Source organism: Belonocnema kinseyi, chromosome 9 (genome assembly GCF_010883055.1).
Source record: "Belonocnema kinseyi isolate 2016_QV_RU_SX_M_011 chromosome 9, B_treatae_v1, whole genome shotgun sequence".
Lineage (NCBI taxonomy): Eukaryota > Metazoa > Arthropoda > Insecta > Hymenoptera > Cynipidae > Belonocnema > Belonocnema kinseyi.
Genome location: NC_046665.1, coordinates 77,229,412 through 77,252,587, shown reverse-complemented (window position 1 = coordinate 77,252,587; position 23,176 = coordinate 77,229,412). Strand labels below are relative to the sequence as shown.

The following is a 23,176-nucleotide window of genomic DNA, read 5'->3' as shown; positions in this document are numbered from 1 at the left end:
ACTTAGAAGAGTCATAAGAAGTCACAGAAACACGAGAGCCTGCATGATAAAATGCATGGACATAAAAGAAGCTAGAGAAGTATGCCAGGACAGGAAAGTATGCCAAGTGGGGAACCTTGCACAACGACTTCATGAGGTTCTTCGCTTGGGGTGATTGCTAGAGAGATTGATCAGCAACCTGGGTCGGAGCAGTGTTGCGGAACGAACGTGTTATTTACTTAAATAGCACGAGAATTCTGGATCAATCTGAAAAATCTCTATCCCTTCCACACACTACTCCTTTCCCCTGCCGAGTGAGTCACGCCTACCCCGAAAGGGAAATGGCTTAATGGTGTAATAATAATAATTATTATAATAATAATAATCTATCAACGTTTCGGTATGCAATCAACACCCTTTTTAAGAAATAATAAATAAACCACCCACACATTACAACATCCAAAAAAATAATTAAATAGTCATCCGAAATTATTTGTTACAATTTTTTGAAATTTCTAACCATTTTGTAAATTATATTTTGAGTTCATTAGGGAGTCTTTAAGTTTTAAACTTAAGTTTTGTTCTAAAAATTTGACAAGAGTGTCACAATATAATAACAAATCTCAAAAGAAAAAAAGAAGGAAGGGGATTTAAGGGTTCTCTTCTTTTTCTTACATATTTTTTTTTGTTTTGTTTTATTTCGAATTGAGACATTTAAGAGTGTATCATCCAAATTTGATCGTTAGATTCCTGGTGTTTTAATCTACAATAATTTCGTAGTTGAATATTATTATATATTTTCGAAATATTTTTGATCAATTCTGTCAAAAGAATAAAGTATTAAGAGCGCAAAATTACAAAAAAAATGGATTTGTTCATTAAATTTGTTTAAAACATTTACAATTATTATCGATTTGTAAAAAATAATAATAAAAAATAAACAAATTTTCTCAAATTGTTTCGTTACTGATTTTATGACGTTTTACAGAAATAAATATTAATTTCGAGAAAATGGGAGGATTTATTAAACAAAAAATATAATAATTTCAACTTCGTTGTTATTTGAAAAAAATTCAAAACTATGTTCTCACAAATCTTTTTGAATTTTATTTATCTTTCATTTTTTAAAAGCCTAAACCCGAGACTGTTAATTATAAGATTACAAAGAATTTTATTTTAAAAAATTAAGATACCTGACACGTGTCTGATTCAACCCAAGCAGCAGTTTCTTTTCTATTTGCTGCCATATCCCAGCAAACGATTACGCCATCTTCTCCTCCAGACAACAATGTTCTTTCAGCACCAGCATAGCAAAGGGCCGTTACCTTATTGCTAAAAATAATTCACATTTAAAATTTCTCTCACATTTTCTAATTTTGTTTATCAAGAAAAGATGTGCTGAGTTTTTCCTTTAAAAGAAAACTTACTGGTGGCCTTGCAACTCATAGGCAGTTCCTTGTCTGCCTCCAATGTCCCAGACAACAATATTTTGGTCGAAACTTCCGGAAAATAGGAGCTGTTTTTCTGAATCCCATGCTAAAGATCGAATGCTACCAGTATGGGCTTTCAAAGTTGTGATAAAAGTGACACCAGTTTCATCGAGCTTCAACATATTTATTTGACCGGAGTAATCTCCGACGAAGGCGTGTTTTGATTGAGCATCGAATCTGATCAAGTTAAGGTTGCAACTTTCCGTTTTGGTAATTTAAAAATTTTAGGGACTTTAGAGGATTTGTCTGTTTGCAATTTTGATCTGAAATATTTTCTTAACAAAGCAAATAATTTATGGTCTAAGAAATTGAGAAAAGCGATGCATTGATATGCCTTGAAAATCTCGCAATAATTGTTGTTAAAAATTTGATTTGCTTTCATTACTTGAAGTTGTTTTATATCTTAAACTTGGAATTTTGAAAAATGAATCTATATATAATCCCTTACAGAATAAATATCCTTAAAAAAATACAAAAATTATGAAACATTTGTAATTTTTAAATACACTTGCGCAGTTAAAATAAAGCTTCAATATTATCCAATAAGTTATTAGAAATATTATACATGTTTATGTTTTTCGTTGTAAATTAATCTGTTGTTTTTAAAGAATTTTAAAAAAAAATCATAAAGTTTCGAAGACTAAGAATTTGAAAATTGTAGGTTTTTTTTTAGATTTTTGATAGGAAATTAGCATTTTTGATAAAAAATCATCAGGGTTGCCAATTTTCCACAATTTGAGGAATATATATATATATATTTTTTTAAATAAACTGGAACTTGGAATTGAGGCGTCCAGGTTTGTTTTTCCGAGAATTGATACCGCAGTGAAAGACGCAGCGGGGCTAATTTACGTTTCTCGGTTTAATTACCTTTTTTTATCGGAAACTGACATTTTAATAGTTATTGTTTCACACCGAAGATGGGTATTTTGAAAAGAAAAACAGTATAATATACACAAGAATTAGAATATATTAATAATTTTATGTTATTTTTGTGCTTTTCATCGAACATCTAAATTTTTAATAAAAAATCTTGATATTTTTAGTAAAAAACATTAGATTTCAAAGAAGATAATTTTTTGCGTTGCTCATCGGAATAATCCATAAAAATCCAAAAGAAAATGTACCATTTTTGAATAATTTAAGGATATGGTAACATTTTTCATGGAAAACCAGTTATTTTAAACAAAAATCGTTAAATTTCAAAAAGTATTTAAAATTTAGAACCATTTAAAAACATGTTATGTTAGTGATTTACATCGAAAATTGGTATTTCGGGTTTTTAAAATTATAACATTATTCAGATTATTATGAAATCATTAAATTCGAAATTGTTGTACAATTTGTTTGCATTTTATATTGAAAATCGGTAATTTTCATAAAAAGTCATCATTAAAAATCATAAAATATCATTAAAATAATCATTCAAGATAAATTTTCGAAGAAAACAAAAATGGTTTGAACAATTTGATGTTATGTTCGCGCTTTTGGAACAAAGTTAGGTTGCATTAACGTTTTTCATTTAAAATCGCATAATGTGAACAATTAAATTAGGTTTTAAAGAAGATTTACAATCTTAAACAATTTTTTTATGCCATTTTAGTGTTTTTCGACTAAAAATGCTACTGTTAATAACAGAAATTATTAGAATTTCAGAATATTACAAATATTAACAGAATAATAGGTTAATAACTTAATAAATACCACGAAGTAGAATAAGAAGACCCCACTCCCGGAAAACTTAGAAGCGTGACATTTTCAAAATTCTCTGATTTTTCTTTGACTAATTTTTCATTTCAAATCATTAATATTCAAATACCAGCATTTTAATTTTATAATATTTTATAAGCAGAATAAAACAGTGTGTTATATATAAATAAAAATTTTTCAAATGTATAAGTTATTAAAAAAATATTCTACTTTAATAGATAACTCTTTAACAAAATACTAGAATTTTCAACAAAATAATTGATTTTTTAACATAATAGTTGAATATTCAACCTAAAACGACAAATTGCCAATGAAAAAGCGTCATAGTTTATGTTTTAATCTTTAATCAAAAAAGAATGAAATTTATACAACAAAAGAAGAGAATTTTAAAACCAAAAAAAAAAGAATTTGCAACAAGTGAAGATTTTTTACTCAAAAACTAAATAAAAGTTTATTTAAATTATTGAACCTGCACATCAGAAAACAAATTTTCTTTACGAAAATTCAATTGTCAAACAAAAAATACGACTGTCCAACAAAAAATTAATTTTCCACGAAACTGATGCATTTTTACGGAAAAAAAGGAAATTTCAAACTAAAAAATTATTTTTTAGAACAAAAAAACGCGAATTTTTAACTAAAAATATCAATCTTAAAAAATATGAAAAAGTTACATTTTCTGTTAAAAAATTAATTCTAAACCAAAAGAAAAAGAAGTATTTTTCACCAAACGGTTAAATTTTCAACCAAACATAAGCCTTCAATAAATAAAAAAATCTCATAATTTAGTTTAACTTTGACCCAATTCGTTGAATTTTCAATTAAAAAACATTAATTTTCAACAAGATAATTAAACTTTTAACCAACGAGATAACTTTTTAACTTAAAATATAAATCTTTAACAGAAAAAGTTTCTTCTTAACAAAGCGATTCAACTAAATGTTTTAAACAAATTAGTTGATTTATCAAGAAAAGAAGAATGATGACTTTCTAAAAAAATTATTGAATTCTCTAGCAAATAGTTGCATTTTTATCAAAAAATATGAAATTGATCTTAAAGCAGAAGAATTTTTTATTACAAAAAAGTTGAGTTTTCATCTACAAAAGATTCCAGTTAACTCAGTAACATCCAAAATTGAATTTTTGTAACGAAAAAATAAGTTTCAGCGAAAAAAATTTAATTTTCCATTCAAAAAGATGAATTTTTTCAACCAAAAAGGAGGAATTTTTAACAAAATAGTTAAATTCTCTACGAAATAGTTTTATTTTTATCCAAAATGATCAATTTTGTACTAAAACAGATGAATTTGTAATAAAAAAATTTATTAGTGGAACTTTCATCCAGAAAATATTTCGGTTTATTTTTCAACACCAAAATATCAATTTTAAAGAAAAAGTAAATTTTCTACGAAATAGTTCAGTTTTCAAAGAAAATAGTATAATAGCTTAATTTCTAATCAAACAGTTGCAATTTTATCAAAAAAAGATTTAATTTCTGCTAAAGCAGGTAAGCTGAGAAACTTTCAAAAAAAGATTTGAATTTTTAACCGAAAGGTTAACGACAAAATGAAATTTTCTATTACATTAAAATAAATTCTGAGTTTCTCATAAATTCTCAGAGAATTTATTTCTCGGTTATATTCTCGGTAATATTCTCATTCTCGTTACCGTTCTCAAAGTAATATAACCGGCTTAGAACTCAATGTCAATGTTTTTCGTCGGTAATTGGTATTTTTTAACCAGAATGAAACGGTTGGTTGTCTATATATTGTTAATTAAGATTGTATAATAATTTTGTAAGTTATCAATTTTCATCAGTTATCAATGAATATTCTCCTTACTTCTCTTCTCTATTATTGTAGATAAAAGATACTATGAAATACTAAAAAATTTGTATTAATATTAATTTTAAATTTTAATTGAAAATATTTTCAAGACAAAATAATTAATACAAATATTTTCTTCTGGTAACCTTAAAAATAAAGTCCAAAAAAGGATACTGTATAGCAGTGTACCAAGCATCTGTTTGGTACGTTCCTAATTTTCGCCCTGTTGCTGAACAATGAAGATGGAAAGCTTTATCTCGTCCGATGCTGAGGATCCATTCGGTACTTGCAGCAAATATAATTCCGGTTACGCGACCCTGATGAACGAGGACTTCTTTCATGCCAGTCATTCGATTATAATCCGCTTCTATTATATACTCCTATAATATACACAAAAAAAACAGATGAATTTTTTATTTCCAGTTACATGTTAATTAATAATAATAATGATCACAGAATTATATAAATAATGTAATTACTCACATTTATGCAACCGTTTTCTAAGCCTACAAATAATTGCCTGGTCTCTGCACAATAATCCATCGCTGTGGCTCCTGCCGTCATATATTGACAGACACTTGGCCAGTATTGACCGGAATCACGTTTCAACCATACTCTCACAGTTCTATAATAACAACAGAATTATGTAATTTGAGTTATTAATGTGAATTTTATCAATTCAGAACAGCAAAATCTTTTAAAGATTTTCAACTAAATGTCTTTAAAAGTTGAAATATATTTAATTGAAGAATTTTCAATAGCAAATCTATAATTAATTTTAATCTGAAAGCCTCTTAAGATTGAAGAATAAAAAAATTAATAATGTCAAGCGAAGATGAAACGTTTCAAATTTGTAGTAATGATGGAAACATTAACAGGGATTTTACAGAAGACAGGTTTTGAACAAAATCCCAGGTCTACTTTTTAGAAAGCCAGAGAATTCTATTCATCACAATAATAATTGTTATAATAATAATCATTTGGTTAGACACTCGGACTTCACCTCAGAGATCCGGGGTTTGATCCCTGAGCCGGTACCTCTAGAAATTTTTCAATGTACCTTTACCGAGGTTCTGGTGGTTCGGAACCCACCTTAAGCTGTAGGTCCCCCCATCGTGTACTTGACTGCATCCCAGTCCGTCAATGATGGGGTAAAAACCAGGCTTTGTCCAATATGTCTGGGCAGACTGCTCTCATCAGATCACTTGATTGCATTATAAAAATGCGTCCGTGACTGATGATATATACCGGGACAGCCCCGTGCAAAATGATCAAATAAAAATCCAACTCTAACCAAAAAAAAATGCCTTCGACATATTGGGCAGCATAAGCCTGTGACAACATTTCAACACAGAAATGTTTTTTTAATTATGAACAATTATTATAATTTTTGGTTTTAATCTGAAATTATAATTTTTTTATTAGTAAAAAAAATCAATCCGTATAAATTCGCAAATTAAAAATTGAAGTAATTTTTTAAAGATTCATTACTTCCATATTTCCAGAAGTTTTTCTACATTCAATTACTTTTCCAGGGTTTTCAGGTCTTGAAACCACCACGATTAAATAAATATTGCAATCTGAATTATTGACTCCAAAATGAAAAGAAAAAAGCCAAGCGTCTCATGATATTACCTATTTTTCCTACAAGAAGGTGAAAACGTACGTTTCTGTTTTCTAAAGAAGGTGTATAAGAATGCTTTTAACATATTTTTATTTGCTCAACACGTTACACTATAATGATCCAATATGTAGGAAAAATTGCTACCGAATCTTTTCAAAGAAAATGAAATAACACGTATTTTACTGCATTGATATAAAAAAAATGATAACTTGTAGATTTCTTTTTACATCCGGCTGAAGTTTTTTTTTTTGCGATGTTATGATTATTTAAACTCCTAAAGCTGACGACGTAGATTAATATCAAAAACCTTTTTTTAATTTTTCTTTAAGATGTCGTATCATTTAGACTAATGCAGTTAATTAACTTTTTTTTCTTTATCCTAATTCGTTTTTGTGAAAGAATAATGATGAAAAAGAATTATGATATATTAAGTATGAGTTAAAAAAATTTTAATTAACTATATATTTTAACTATCTATTTTAACCGGCTTTGTTTATATATGAATAAAAGTTTAAAATATAACGTGTTAAAAAAAAGTCCCCAGATAATTATTTTTAGAACTTTAAAGAACAAATCGAGAGTAGAAAACTGCTACGGTATTTGAATAAATTATCTTTTAACAATTTTAGAAAAATCGTCATTATTTAAAATTCTTTGAGATTTTCCCGTCAGATTTAGAAATAAAACTAAAAATGGTCTCCCATGCAAGAAGGAAAAATTAAATTTCTTTAAAGATCGACAACTCTTTTTGGTAGTTTGTATCATTCTTCATCAAATTTAAATATTTAAATTTTTAGCAAGAAAAAAGTGTATTAAATTAGTCAAATTCGGCATGAGCATGAAGCGCGAACTGAATTAAATTGAATACTGTCTCGCAATGTTTTTCAGGTTAAATTGGAATTAAAATTTTACTTTGTCAATCGAAAAAAGGTGAATTTTCCAAAATAGGTGACAAATTCAGGATGGCCGCTGCACTGGAAAACAACCAGGGATTTTGGGATATCAGGGGAAATCAAATACAATCACTTCAAATAACACAATTTTTTATGATGATATAATGCAATTTAAAACAATTGTTCCATCCTTTTTTGTTTCCCAGAAATTATTTATAAATTTAAAATGAGTTCCATTTCAACTATTTTTAAATGTACAGTTCAAAATTATGATATCATTCAGTTTACAATACATAATTTTAAAATCATTTACTTTTAAAATATTTCATCATAGATCTTCATTTGTAAGTGTACATTTTTAAATTAAAGAATTTTAAAATGAATTTTTGAGGAATTAAACAATTATTACCTAAAAGTTTTTGAAATACAAAACTTGTGATAAAAAATCTTTTCATTATATTGAACATTCTATTCAAATATTGTTTCAGTCTAAAATATTCAACTTCGAAACCATTAAATTTTAAATTGTTTAATTACGAAAAATAACAATTTTGGGATATTTAGCAATATTTTAATATTAATTAAAAACGAGTAATAATACATAAAATATTTAAAACTAAACAATTTGAAACTAAAATGTTTCAAATAAAAAACTGTTGAACTTCTATCTATAAATACTAATTGAGCAGTTATTAATTTAGAAAAATCATAATAAATTGAAGAGATATTTAGAAGTTTTGAAAAGATTCCAAATTAATTTATAACTTGAAATGATTTCAAATAGTTGTAAAGAATGTATATTTTTGGAGGTTTTGAACTAAAAATTTAGAAGTTTCTTAAGAATTATGAAAGACTTCAAAATAATGAAAACAATTTCGTAAGATTCCTATGGAAATTTAAAACTATTTTTTATTTTTAAAAATTAATTGTAAGAGAATATTGACAAAGATCTAAAGAGATTTTCAAAATTATCGAAAAAGAATCTGGCAGATTTCAAGGCAATTTTTTAATTTAACCAGATTTAAACAAAAAATCAGGAAAGATTCGAATTATTTCAAAAAATCTATCAATTTTTTTGGATTTTCAAAAATAATTTAGTTTCAAAATAAAATTTTGAAGCTTTTTAAGGATTTTGAAAGGTATTAACATAATTAAAAAGTTTTCTTAATATTCTTAAGATTATTTTAAATAATTTAATTTTTTGTTTGAAAAACTAAATTTAAGAGAATATTTTAAAATATTTCAAGATAAAAACACATTCTGGTTTATAGTTAAAATTTGAAAAATTATTCATTTGGAACTGCATAAAAATAAAACGATTGATTTTCTAATTTGAAGTGCTTAGTTTAAATCAATAATTCTAATTGTTCATTTTTTTAATTTCCAGCTTAAAGTTGCTTAAAATAATATAATTTTAGAAATGTAAAAATTTATTAATTCATTCTTCAATTTACAGCATTTAAAATTACGTGGATTTACATATTTAATATGTGTAATTGAGCTTTCGGATAAAAGATATTTAAATTTAAACATTTTTAAATTTAAATTTTCAAATATAAAATCCAAGAGTTCCACGGCCATACCTTTAATTTGCAGTCCAGTTTATATTACATTAAATGGACAAATGTTAAGCTATAAAACTTCAAATTTTTTAATTTTATTGACCATGAGTTTGTTGCAAACCGGGGAAAAAGGGCGTCTTTTCTTTGAATGAAACGGCTAAAATAATTTTTCAAAATAGGCGAATAGATGACAACTTATGATGACTGGGCTAATGAAAACAAAAATCCTGTAGATAATATCAAGTTTCGTTCGAAGGTTTCGAATTTTTCATATGACGAAATTGGGCAAGTAAAAAAATTCACAGAATTTGATATCCACAGAAAGGTCAGCTGCTTTAGAAATTTAAATTTGATAATTTTTCTGCCAGTCGCTGAGTAACAGGTGCTATATACTAAGAAATGAAATCCAATAACAAGTTTATCAGATTACATGATATATAGCCCATTTCGTCATAAATTACTTGCACTGTTGAAACAGTGACATATAGAAAGTTAAATAATTATATGTCAACCCAAGAGAACCATGATTGATGAGCAGAAATTGAAAAAACTGCATGTTCAAAATGTGTAACAATAAGACCAATTTCGAATGACAATTTTACCTAAAATTAAAAGCTCATTCAATTTTTTCAGGCGAAAAACAAACTTAACTCTTGTTACTAAATTTATAATTTTGAAATTATGAATTTTTAACAAAAAAGATACCGTCATCCAAAGTACTCTCGTTTTTAAGATTATTTTTAATTTGCACACTAGAGAGGAAAATTCTAGAAGGTAAATCCCTGTGATGAAAATAACTTTATGGCAGATGAATATCTTTAATTGAATGTAATGTACCAAATATTTATTAAACGAGGGGGTAAAAAGTAGAACGAGGTACGCCTTTATAAGGAAATCAGAAGCCAAATTTTTGAAATGCAGTAGAATATTGGAGTGTAGTGAAGTCAATGTGCTAGGGTTAAATTTTAGATTCATTTTTAAAAATGTTGAATCCTGGAAAATTTGGTTTTAATGTTATTATAAAAAAAGAATACCTGTCATCGCAAACACTGATGACACCGTCTTCCCGCGGTATGATAATCGCCGCATTAACGTCGTCATTGCAGCCTTCTAATTTCGAAAGGAGGATGGGTTTTCGATTCGTGCTGAACTTATCATGATTAACTCCCGGAACGGGTTTTATTTCTGCTGTCATTTCACCGTTTTCACCTTCGATAGCGTAAATTTACCAACGCAATTGTCATTTGACAGTTGCCGTGTTAGTGTTCTTCTTGGAGGACTTCGATATTTAATCAGGGATGTATCACAAACACATTGGACAAGGGCCTAAGCCTAAGGGTTTTCCATTTCTTTGTGAAAATGCGCCATTATATTCATCCACAGTCTATTTTCAATAGAGATAAAAATACAAAAATTGTCAATTTCAATTGGATCAATAGATATCTTTTAATAAAATATAGCCTTTTGATTCGCTCACGATCTGGACAGTTTTTATTTCATTGGTTCATGTGTTGAAAATGCACCTTGTGTTTCTACATACACGTGGTAGGGTTTGTTTACATGTTTTACATTTTTTAATTGGTTACGAATTGTTATTTCAATACAAAATATGCAACAAAAGTGGGTCACTTCAAATAAGAACCACTTTAAACTATAATAATTAAGGCTTGTGCAAAATAAGATTGTAGTTCTATGAAAAAGAACGTATTTCTGAGAGTTTGTAGGTTATGTTTATAATGATGCTTAACGTTTTCATTTCTAATTTAGTATAACAAATTAATTAAGTTGATAGTATTCTCGAAACGAATGTTAGTTAATTGAAGAATTATGACAGACAATTATGGTTTTTGTGACCTTTGTCTTAATTACGTCGAAGGTGATAAGAAACGTCTACGTGAACTTCTGTTAAAAGTTTATTCCAGTAAGTACATATAACATTTTTTAATGCAATCGGGTTGCTACAGGACTGGGAATTCCAGAAATTCAGGGAATTCAAAGCTGATCAGCGAATACCAGGGAAAACCTGACAGGCAATTTTCGATAAACTGAAGTTGAAGTTATTTTTATTATTATATTTTGTTGGAAATTAAACTGTTTTGTTAAAAAAACACACCTTTTTGGTCGAATGTTACTGTTTTTATTTTAAAATTAGGATATTTTTTAGTTCAAATATCAATTATTACATGTTTTGTTAATAATTCTATGATTCATCATTTTTGTTCAAAAATTTTTCTTTCACTAAAAAAATTTTTTTAAATTCATTTTGTTGTCCTGGAAATTGTACTATTCCATGTTTGGTTGAAACATTACCTTCTGTAGTTGAAAATTCGTTTTTTTTGTTTGTTAAAAAATCCGTTGTTTTTCATTTAATTCAACTGTTTTAGATTGAACATTTAAATACTTTTGGTGAAATAATCAATTATAATACATTTTATTGAGAATTCATTTTTTTATTGAAGATTTTACATTTAGGTTCAAGAAGGAAATAATTTGGTTCAAAATTCCTTTTTGTTGATTGACAATTGTTTTAACTGAAAATTGAATTCTTCCATTTTTTGTTAAAAATACATTTATTTTATTTTAAAAAATGTTATTGAATATTATTTTGTTTTAATTAAAAACATAACTATTTTATTTTTCGTTGAAAATCCATATTTTTGTTCAAAAATCAACTATTTGGTTGAAAGTTTATCTGTTCTGGTGAAAAGTAGTTTTTTTCACTGAAACTTAATTTTTTTAAATAATGTATTAAAAATACATTTAGGTATTTTTTTTGCATTAGCAGGATTGATCTCTGTTTTTATACTTAAAACAACAAAATTATAACGTGCCTCTTTGGAATTTAAATGCCGTCCTTACATTTTATTCTGGATGTATTTCATAATTTGATTTAATATATTCGCTTCATTTAATATCAGTAAACTACCTATTTTTCCAGTGGGCTATGCAACTGTAGCAATAAACCAAAATATCGACGAAATTATTTTCGAATCAGAAAAGAAAAAAAAGAAGAAAGGAAGTGTAGGCGAACCGGTTGTTTGTAATTTGCCGGCTCCTTTAGAAATAGAAGATTTAATTAACGAATTCAAAGGAAAGCTTAAAATCTTGACTAGAATTACATTTTCGTTTTCTGACCCCGTCCGAACACATAGCTTGGTAAGTTTCTTCCTTGTTTATAGAAATATTTTATTCTGCATGAGAACTGAACTTAAATTCGAATGAATTATTAATAAATCATGAATTTCTTTATGTCAGAGTCAATCTTCACTTTTACAAAGATACAACATATTTGCAGTATTGCCAAAAAATAAAAATGCTTTTCAAGTAAGTCAAATTTGATTAAAAGAAAATCTAAACTAATTTAAATCTCAATGTAATGTTTGTTCGTTCTATTTTCTATAGCACGCTTGTTCTCAACTGAATGCTGATTTAATTACTCTGAATCTAAAAAATTCTGGATGGAAATTTACTAGAAAATTGTATACACAAGCTGTAGAGAGAGGAGTACATTTTGAGATTAAATATGCAGAAGTTATTCAATCTGCCACCCGGAAATTTGCAATTCATTTTGCTCACTTGTTTTATACGTTTGGAAAGAGCAAGGTATCTCAATAAAATAATAATAACAATAATAACTAGTTCTGAATTTTAAATTCATATAATTAGAATATGAAAATCTAAAAAATTGTGCTTTTGTAGAATGTAATAATATCCAGTGGAGCTAATGACGCAAATCTGATCCGGAATCCATACGACATAGTAACATTGTATCCTTTTAAAAAATGTTATCAAGTTAAAAAAAAACTCTAGTATTTTAAATCAATGTACCTAGAGAATTCCATAATTATAATCCTTAACGAAAATTACTTTAGAGGATCGGTTCTAGGATTAAACGAAGTGAGGGCAAAAGCTTCAATACTGTGGCAATGTAGACAACTCATCTTAAAATCACGTAAGTTCTTTACATTAAATCCAATATAAGTTGAAGAAAAATATTTTTATTAATATAATCTTTAATTAAATTTGCAGAAGGAAGAATTTGTGGAAGAACTGTTTTTACAATCAAATGTGACCACAAGGAAAGTGATTCAGAAAGTGAAGATAGCGACAGAGAAGAAGAGAGCGCTGCTAAGAAAATGAAACTCTAAAATCTCATCATGTTATTTACTTTTTTCTGCAAATTTGTACATATTTAATTAATCATAGCCTTTATCGTACATAAATTTCTTTTTTAATCCAGATAATGATTTTTACATACCTTTAATTACTAAAATTTTAATTGATTGAAGGAAATATGCTTTTTTGCAAATAGAAATTAAGGGAAATCTTCGTGAGAACTTTTGAAGTATTTTGAAACCTTTTGTTCCTTTAAAATCTTAAAATCTTCCTAACACTTTTGAAACCAATTGTTTTGTTTTTTATTCAATCTAAATACTTTAAATTCCATTTTCTACTGTAAAATGTTATAAATAGATGTTCTATCGTTAAATGTTACTTTTAACATATCTTTTAATTATATATTCAAATCATAACAAAGTTGTACGATTACTGGAACATTTACATGTTTTTGTGAATTTAAAATATTTCTTAAATCTATTAAATCTTTCAACTATTTCTGAAATCTTAAAATTTGTTATGAATTCTTCAAACTTTTTTCAGGGTATTTTATAAACGAAAGAAAACAATTTCAAATTGAAATTCAAAATTTTCAGACTACTAGATAAATTTTCAATGCAAAAGGATCAAATAAATTTTCAAAAAAATAGTTGAATTTTTAACCAAATACTTGAATTTTGTTCTTACTGAAAAATTGTCAACAAAATGGTCAACAAACATATTAATTCTCAACAAAAAATGAAATAGTTAATATTTCAAAAAAATCGTTAATTTTCCAAGCAGAATTGAATTGTTAGCAAAATAATTAGATTTTCACCGAAATAGCTGAATTTTTAATGAAAGGAATGAATTTTCAACCTACACAAATGAATTCTAAAAAAAAAAGGAAATGTAAATGTTCAGCACAAGAAAAATCATTTTCAACCAAAAAATACTAATTTTCATTAAAATAGTGCAATTTTCCACCAAAGAAATTAATTTTTAACTCGAATGATGAATTTTCCAGCTACAAAAATCAGTTTTTAGCCAAAAATAGAAGTTACATTTTCAGCTAAAAAATATATTTAAAAAAGCGAATTTTGATCCAAAAGAAGGAACCTTCAACATTCAAACCAACGTTTTTAATAAAGCAGATCAACTTTTAGGCAAGTAGTAGAATTTAAAATTGAAAAAAAATAATTTTAAACAAAATAGTTATACTTTTAACTAAAGAGGTGTATTTACAATACAATAGTTGAATCCTCAGCCAAAGAAGATTAATTTTGAACCATAAAGCTGCATTTTTATCCAAAAACGATTTAATTTGAATTAAAACAGATAAACTTTTAAAACAAAAAGACAAATTTTCAACAAAACAGTGCAATATTTAACCAAAAAGAAACATTTGTAACAAAACTGTTGAATTTTCAATCAAATAATTAAATTTGTAACCAAAAATATAAGTCATCTGGAAAATAAATAAATAGAATTACAAATAAGGCAAATAAATGACTAACAATAATGTTATACTAGGATGACCGCAAAATTTAATTTTCGAAATTTCCTCATTTTTCCAAACAATTTTTTATTTTCTCTAGCCAATAATATTCAAAGACCAGAATATTAATCATGGAAAATATTTAATATAAAATTTGTTTACAAAGAATAATATAATTTCAAATTAAAATTAAAAAAAAAATAAAATTCTTTATCCTTGACGGTTCATTAGAATTGCAAGATTTTTGTTTAAATCCCTGACTTTCCCGGAGCAATAAAATTCTTGGAAAAAACAACAAATTTCTAAACAAAGTGACGAATTTTCAATTAAAATGGTGAATCTTCAACTGCAATAAATAAATTGTAAACCAAAACCATGAATTTTAAATCAAAATAGTTTAAATTTCAACCAAGTATAGTTTTATTTTTGACCAAAAAGATCAATTTTCGAATAAAATGATATACAGTTAACTGGAATACTTGAATTTTCAACGAAAAAAATTAATCCTCAAACAAGATAAATTTTCTACAAAAAAAAGAACATTTTTCATCAAAGCACATGAATTTTCAACGAAATAGCTGAATTCAGAACTAAAAAAGATAAATTTTTAAACATAAATGGAATAGTTAAATTTGCAGTTGGAAAAAAAAGAATTTAAAAAAAATGAATATTCAAAAAAATAGTTTAATCTTAAACCAAAAATTAATTAATTTAATTTAATTAATTTCTACCAAGATAACGAATTTTTAACTAAGAGATAATTTGTCAGCCAAAAATTGAATAGTTAAATTTCCAGTTTAACCATTTCATGTTCAACCAAAGAGATGTATTTTTAAATAGAATGATAGAATATCCAATTGAAATAGTTGCTTTTTCAGTTAAAAAAACAGTCATTTTCAAACAAAAAAACTAATTTAAAAAAAGTTACATTTTTTAACAGTGACGAATTTCGAAAACATGATTATCTTTAACTGAATTAGTGGAATTTTGAACAAAAAAGAAAAATTTTCAAATAAAATTATGAATCTTAAACTGAAATAATTAAATTTTTTAACAAAAGAGATGAATTTTCAACTAAACTGATGCATCTTGAAATAAAATAGTGCATTTTTTTAAAACCAAAAAGATGAATTTTCAACTAAAATGGTGGAATATTCAATTGGAATGGTTATTTACATATTCAGTTAAAAATTAATTTTCAACAAAACAGCTTAATCTTTAACCAGAAATAAATTTTCAAATCAAATGATGAACCTTAAACAAGAACACAATAATAATTTTTAAAAAGTTTAATTTTTAACCAAGTAATTAAATTTTCATTCCACAAAATATGAATTCGGAATGAAAGATATAGTAGTTGATACTTTAACCAAAAAAGATGTTAATTTTTAATCAAAAACAGTTGAATCCAACCAAAAAATACGATTTTTCAACATAAGTGGAATTCTTAACTATGAAAGATTTTTTTCTCAAGAGGGTGAAAATATTGCAAAAAAATTGCTAAATTTCCAACAAAATACATGCGTTTTCAACGAAATTCTTGAACTTTCAACAGATGAAGGTAAATTTTCAACCAAAAATAGAATAGTTAAATTTTCAGTTAAAAAAAAATTAATTTCAAACCAAATAAAAAACGAATTCTCAACAAAATAGTTAAATACAGTAATTTAAAGCTACTTTTACTAATTAAGAATCATTGTTACTCAATTTTATATTGCATTTTAAACCAAAAATTAAGACAATCTCTCGAATAAATTCATTGACTTAAAAAAAAAAAATGTCCTGATATATCCAGATAGAATAGACACCCTGAATAAATTATTATTACCGTAAAATAGTTGAAAATTACAATATATTCATCTTGTGTTAAAAAGAGATTACCAGATATTAGTCACAAGTCTCTTTTTATTGCAAAAAGTTTTATAATTGATAATTCAGGCGGGCAGGTCAGTGGCTTAGATGTTAACAATTAAACCAGAAAGGCCAGTATTGGTAATGATACGCAAGTATAAAAGATTTAAAAGGAAGTCGATTGATTTAGTTTAGCACATTTCTATCGGTGGTGACTCTTCAGTTAGTAAAGGATCGATACATATCTTTGGCTTAACGTATTCTGATACAAATTGCAATTTCTAATTCGTCAATTCGAAGTAAAAAGTCTCAATACATCGAATGGTAACGGTTATTATCGAGAGAACGTAAGCAGTAGATGTCGCTCGTATATTTAAATATTAAATACGGTAAACACTTACTACTTTTATCAGTATGCAGCTCTTCCGTACATTTTTACCTTCGGGAATAATAAGTGGTTTACTATTACAATTTATTTAATAATATACGATTTACAAACACTGTCACTACTCGGATACACATACTCAACCTAAACTTACTTACTGTCGCAAATTGCGAGAAATAATGTACACTCCCTTCCTTTACTTTATACAAGGATTTAAACTGACTCGCTGGTCATTAGTATGACATTATCAACCACGAGACTTTAATTCATTATTATTTAAAGTTTCACTTCTTCAAGAATCGAAACTACTAATTCGACTTTGTACTTACAATTAGGCTATCAAATACGAAGTAGATGTGTTTTCTATAGCATGTACATATACAATATTAATTTACATTTTAGAGCAATTAAACAAATTCTCAAGCTTTCTATTTCTCATCAATCTAGTTTGGTGACTCTTCAATTTCGACATTCTCACGCTTAAATTTGTTCAAATTGGTGAAAAGTAGAAGTCCTGAGAATTTTCTAATTCACTCTACTTTCAGAGAAAAACGCGATGTTCAGCGCTACGAATCTTAGTCCCATTTTTCTTGCGGAAGAGATAATTTTAATTTAGAGATGTTTAGTATTAAAACATCGATTTCAGTCTTAGGAGTAGGAAGCATCAAATGTTATTTCGTAAATTCGGGAATGCCCAGAAATTAGGCGCTACGGAATTTATATAAGAAAATCTTTGCACATTCTTATCGGAGATAAAAACGTGCTATGACATCAAGAGAGAACAAATTTTGTCAAGTTTAAATCAATAAGTTTTGTTATCATCAACCAGTCTTGACTTGCTCGTCGAGCTACTTGATAAAAAGTTAACAAGATAATACAGAAACGTTATTTTTTATGCATACTACGTAATTTTGAAGGACTTTTGGCTAGGATCACAGGAGATTATTTTACATTTCAAATCTCAGATAAAACTCGAGATAATTTAGAAAATACCAGGAATTTTTACCATTTTCACGTTTTGATCTTCCATAATATATAGAATTGATTATTTGCAAATCAAAAACATAAATCGAGACGAATAAAACTGAAAAAAAGCAATTAGTTGTGTAGATGATATAAACGTGCAGGTGATTTACAACAAATAGGCTGTATTTTTATTAGAAGAGAGGTCAACTTTTTTTTTTGAAAAATATTGAAATTTAATTAAAGAAACCTACGTTTTATTTCGTGAATGTAATAAAGATCAATGATATTTAAAGAAATCATAAAAAACCACGTATGCATTACTTTCATCGATGCTTACATTTTTATTACTCGCCACACTAGTTAAGTCCGGGAAATATATTGTTTCTACAAGCTAATCATAAGGTTGGGTCAAAAACAAAAATTGTAATAAAAAAAAATCCTAGCACTGAAAAATTTCATTTTAGATCCCTTATAATCTGTGTCTAATTTGAAATAGATCGATCAATATCCTTAAGTTCCGCGGGGCTGAAATAAGTTTAAAACCCGTTTAATCCCCAGAGTTTGGTAAAAATCGCTAATATTAATTTTTTGTCTTAACGTCAACACTACGCCCCATTTTCAAAAATCTTACAACCTGATTGGAAATTTGACATATTATGTAGATTTGGAGAGAAAAAAATATATTGACGAATTTGCAATGCTCTGAGAATTACAATTTTATCAATAATATATAAACATACTCAAAAAAATTTTACGATAGTTTGCAAAGCTTATTAAAATATCAAAAAAAAATTGTTTTGAGTTATATAAAAACGAGATCTTTCCTAGAAAACCTGACAATATTGAAATCTTATAAGAATTTTAATTTTGGACATAAATTACAAAAAAAATTCTCATCGATTTTTGCAACTCTCAGAATTACGAATTTTTTAAATAGATTTCTGCTCTGTGGAAGTTGAATGATCAATCTATTTCAAAATTTACACAGGTTACAGGGACCTAAAATGCAATTTTCAAGTGTTAGGGTGTTTGTGACTTCCAATTTGATTTCTTTTCGACCCACCCTACTAAATATACCACAAATCGTTTCGAGCTAATCTTTCCAATATTTTTCCATCACTTTTTAATATTCTACTTGCAAGAGAGTCCATTTTGAAATTACTTTTCTTTCCTACATTTGTACAAACCAACCTTATTTCTTAAAAAAAAATGCCTAGCCAATTTCTGACCAGGGATCACTTAGAACTAGAGACTTTGATTTCACTCACTAAGGAATCCTAAAAATCGACTCTCTAGTAGAGAAAAATCGGATATTTATGCAGTATCAATTAATCACACGACTTCAGTGAGAATTCCAGAAAATTATTTCTTGATATTCTCGAATACGAGTGTGACTGACCTCCGAAGAAAATAATCACATTTCAGATGCTGCGATCGGTTATAAGCGAGAACTGCCCGGTTATGGGATATAAATTTACACCGAGCTGGATTACCCTGAAGCAATAAAATTAAAATCTAAACTCCCCATCATTAGCTCAGAACTCGCAACTATAAACACAGTCATCCAGATGGTCCACATCATAATATTACACAATATTCTTAACATTTATTACGCTGACAAACTCAATTTAAAATCACATACCAACAAGAGATTACCTTCAGTAAGGTAAGGCGTTCTATTTACAAAAACTCATAAATACAGCGTTATCAATGGCATTGAAAACAAAGTTAGAAATATTTTATGGCATTATACTACTTGTACTTTGGTATTGACCCGTATTACGGGACACGTTCAATTTTGATCTTTCCCTCTTTCGTGATATTACCGGTGAAAAAAGAAAGATATCAATGATGGCCAAAAAGTCCTTTAGAAATTTCGCGCCAAATCAGTTGAAACTTCGGGGGAGGGGTGGAAACTAGCCGGTAAATACGTCGCTGGTGAAAAAGAATAAACAAAAATCCCAAGGTTTACTAATTTCCAATTCAGCAAGGAGCGCTTTTGTTACAAAAGAAAACCTGCTTCGATATCGCACTCGCGTTTCTTATCGATCTACCACTTTAATGACGCTCGTAATTCAACAAACTACTGAGTTTCTCCGTCCATTTCTCATTCCAGAAACCCAGACTCGTTCGAAAAATATACGAGGGCTATTTAAATATTCAGTCCAGTTTTAAAAATTGCAATTCCTATCTCTAAAAATGCAGGTTTTTAGAGTTCCGCTTTAGTATCGGGATTAATCTGGTGAAATTCGAATTATTAATTTAATTCGGATTCCCAGTTTTTAAATTATCAGCATTTGATTGATTAATATGGTTAGATATTCGCTTTTTCGAACCAGATCCCGCCCAAGTGCTACTTAAGACGTTGATACAGGTTCCAAGTAAACACGCAAAAAGAAAATCAATAATGACTTATCGTTTAGTTCGCCATAAATGTGGCACAGATTGGCAAGTAGTAATTGGCGAATAGAAGTTGATCGGCACGTTAGCACAATGATTTACAAAGAAGTCTTGGAATCCTTCTCCCTTTGCTGACAACTAGTTTCTTGGGACCTTGCCGAACACATTATTCACCTAAAATTGCACTGACCACTTTGATTTATCTGAGAGTTGTCTGATGTCTTCGTCTGTTCGTTGTTGTCAGACATCGGGTCATCTCCGTTTGTCAGAATTCGACTCGGCGATGGACTATCTACAGGTTGAAATGAAAAGCTAGGGGAATCCGCACTGGATAGGGATTCTGGGGTTCCTACAGAACTTATGGTCCCTGGAAGTGGACTTGCAATTGCATCTAACCTAGAAATAAAATTATTCAAACATTTATAATTGAATAAGCAATATCAGGGATCAGAGCGCAAAAAGGAGGTCAAAAAAAGCGGTAATAGGTTAATTTTCTCACGAAAAAGGGGAAAAATAGGAGAAAGATTGAACATTTATCTTATATGTCGAAAGGAACAAATTTTTTTAAGAAATATTAAATTTTTAAACAATTTTCAATGAATTTTTAATTACTTCTGCCATTAAAGAATTTATTTTTAAAATTTTGTTATATACCATTTTTATATGTTCAGTGAAACGAAATAAATATGATAAAATTAATCGAGTCGTTTGAGTTGAAGGACAGCAATTTGTGGGTCGACATCCAAAAAAGTAAAGAACAAAAATTTGAAATCGACTTATATTTTTTGTTCTTGTTTTTTAATTTAGAATTACAAATTTTGTGAATTAAATTTTTTGTCTTATTTAGCATTATTTTAAATACACAAAAACATGCTTTTTATATTGATACTTTTTCGTGGTGCTTATAAAGTTCCAAAACCACAAAAAAGAAAAAATGAAATCGCAAAAAGCCTGAACCCCGACAAAAGTTTTTGTCCGTAAAAGCAAAATGATAAAATGTTTCTTTGGTCCAAGCTGAATAAATTTCAGTTTCGACATATTCAACTCTTTTTTAAATGTGTGCATATGACACAATAAAAAAACACATGTTTTTGTACATTTTAAAAAAATGTATTGAGCAAAAAATTTATTTTAAAATTTCGTACTTTTTTATTATTGTTTTCAAGTGAAAGTTGTCAACACAACAAATTCGTCATAATTTTTGACTTAAAAGGAAATATTTTGAATTTGAAATCGTTAAAGTTTGCTGATTAAAATTTGTTTTTCACTTTTGTCGAATGTCAACCCACAAGCTTTTTTTTGTCTCCTCAGCTGAAACGATTTGATTTCTTTTAGCATTTTTACTCCACCCTACTCTTCAGTGCCCTTAAATTTAAATTAAAAATTGCTCAAGTTACAACATTTAACATTGCAGTTGATGAATTCGGAATATTCCATTTTCTAACTAGATATTTAATTTTGTACATTTCAACTAAAAAGTATTCACCTTCTGAAAATGATTTAAAAAGTACTATATATTTTGTAACTGTTCCCATTTTGAATTGAATAACAGCTTCTGCCTCCAGTTTTCACACTTTCAACATGATTTAAAATGTGTGAGCTTCACATTTTTTAAAGATTATTTTTAATGGTTCACCACTGGAAAAGTGCAAATGATTTATTCATAGACAATTGATTTAAGTCCTATAATTGCTTTAATTCTTATTCAATAATGGGTACACTGACTAATTTCAGAGAATTTTTCGCGCAATACAAATATCGTATATTTAAGGAAAAAAGGGGAATTCTAAGAAAAAGAGGAAAGACTGGGCACCCTACACACACTTAAGATTTAGAATTCCTTTACGAAAAAATATTATAAAAAATATAGTATAGGCCTATAATGATTTTGCAGCAATAAAGTTTTCATGTGTACGCCCACGAATATATTTAAATTATTGGAAGAATTGATTCAAAAAATGAAATATTAATTCTATTAACGTAGAATTTCCAATTCTTTCAAAGGATTCGGAGGTTTCACAGGTTTTAATGAATTGAATAAGGTTTACATCAATGTTGAAAGATTTCAAATACATCCAAGAATTTCAAGGAATCTCAGAGAATTACACGATTTTTTTTTTATCAGACTTCATAAAACGTTCACGGGATTTCAAATGTTTTCAAATATTTCCAAATATTTTAGGGGATTTTAAGGTATTCCAAAGGATATAAACGGATTTTGAAGAAATGTTACGGATTTTAAGGATTTTCAATTTTGTCGGGTTTCCGTTGATTTCGCAGGATTAAATTTGAAGGTATTTCCAAAGATTTCAATTAATTCTAACTAGATTTCAACAAATCTCTCGAGAACTTTAGAGAATAAATAAAAATTTATTTCAAGTGATTTCTAGGGATTTCAAAAATTTCAAAGGATATGAGGCAACATAAAAAGTGTCCAAGGATTTTGAAGATTTTAAGTTACCTTAAGAGATTACAAATAATTTAAATAGATTTTAAAATTGCCATGGGATGTCAAAAAATGTTGCAGGGTTTCCAAAGATTTTAAGGGATTTCCAAACATTTTACGAGATTTATCGGATTTTCTACGATATCCAAATATTTAAAAGATTTCAAGGGATTTCTGGAGAATTTTAGGAAATAAACGTTATTTATTTAATTTAAAACTTAAATAATAATAATCAAGTTAATGCATGAAGTATCTAAAAAATAAAACTAAAAATGCATGCTTAAATCACAGAATCGTTTCAGCAGCAAAAAGTTGTATTTTAAAGAATTTTACATACGTTTTTTTGATCGATTTGATGGGAAATTGGCTTTGACAAACTTTAGAGTACTTGAACTTTTAAAACTGGTAACGCCGTTTATCAAGAATTTATCGAACAACATATTTAGTTTTT

The 23,176-nt window shown here is 27.5% G+C and overlaps 3 protein-coding genes across 4 annotated transcripts in view; 1 reads left to right on the top strand and 2 right to left on the bottom strand.

The window, feature by feature from the left end:
* Positions 1–10,402, bottom strand: part of LOC117179668 (WD repeat and FYVE domain-containing protein 2) — a 20,025-nt gene extending 9,623 nt beyond the window's left edge. Inside the window, exons 1-5 of the mRNA XM_033371687.1 lie at positions 10,119–10,402; positions 5,489–5,630; positions 5,180–5,385; positions 1,407–1,646; positions 1,173–1,311 (exon numbers count right to left, since the gene is read on the bottom strand). Of these exons, the coding sequence (XP_033227578.1) occupies positions 1,173–1,311; positions 1,407–1,646; positions 5,180–5,385; positions 5,489–5,630; positions 10,119–10,279 (888 nt within the window). The 5' untranslated portion in view covers positions 10,280–10,402. The remainder of the gene's footprint in view (positions 1–1,172; positions 1,312–1,406; positions 1,647–5,179; positions 5,386–5,488; positions 5,631–10,118) is intronic.
* Positions 10,403–10,626: 224 nt separating this feature from the next.
* LOC117179739 (ribonuclease P protein subunit p30) lies at positions 10,627–13,323 on the top strand. Its single transcript, XM_033371798.1, has 7 exons — positions 10,627–11,005; positions 12,023–12,240; positions 12,340–12,408; positions 12,487–12,687; positions 12,784–12,851; positions 12,957–13,036; positions 13,114–13,323. Exons 1-7 carry the CDS (start codon positions 10,912–10,914, stop codon positions 13,230–13,232), a joined length of 849 nt encoding a protein of 282 aa, XP_033227689.1. The 5' UTR covers positions 10,627–10,911; the 3' UTR covers positions 13,233–13,323.
* Positions 13,324–16,514: 3,191 nt separating this feature from the next.
* LOC117179678 (protein FAM122A) overlaps positions 16,515–23,176 on the bottom strand; it is a 15,631-nt gene continuing 8,969 nt past the window's right edge. For both annotated transcript variants that reach the window (XM_033371701.1, XM_033371700.1), the window contains exon 5: positions 16,515–20,675. In XM_033371701.1, the coding sequence (XP_033227592.1) occupies positions 20,450–20,675 (226 nt within the window). In that variant the 3' untranslated portion in view covers positions 16,515–20,449. The remainder of the gene's footprint in view (positions 20,676–23,176) is intronic.

What these genes read in the sequence shown, in the direction of transcription:
- LOC117179739 (XM_033371798.1), top strand. Translation starts at nt 10,912, where the DNA reads ATGACAGACAATTATGGTTTTTGTGACCTTTGTCTTAATTACGTCGAA. An exon ending in CCGTCCGAACACATAGCTTG is followed by an intron (nt 12,241 to 12,339) that starts GTAAGTTTCTTC and finishes TCTTTATGTCAG; the next exon opens with AGTCAATCTTCACTTTTACA. An exon ending in ATACGTTTGGAAAGAGCAAG is followed by an intron (nt 12,688 to 12,783) that starts GTATCTCAATAA and finishes GTGCTTTTGTAG; the next exon opens with AATGTAATAATATCCAGTGG.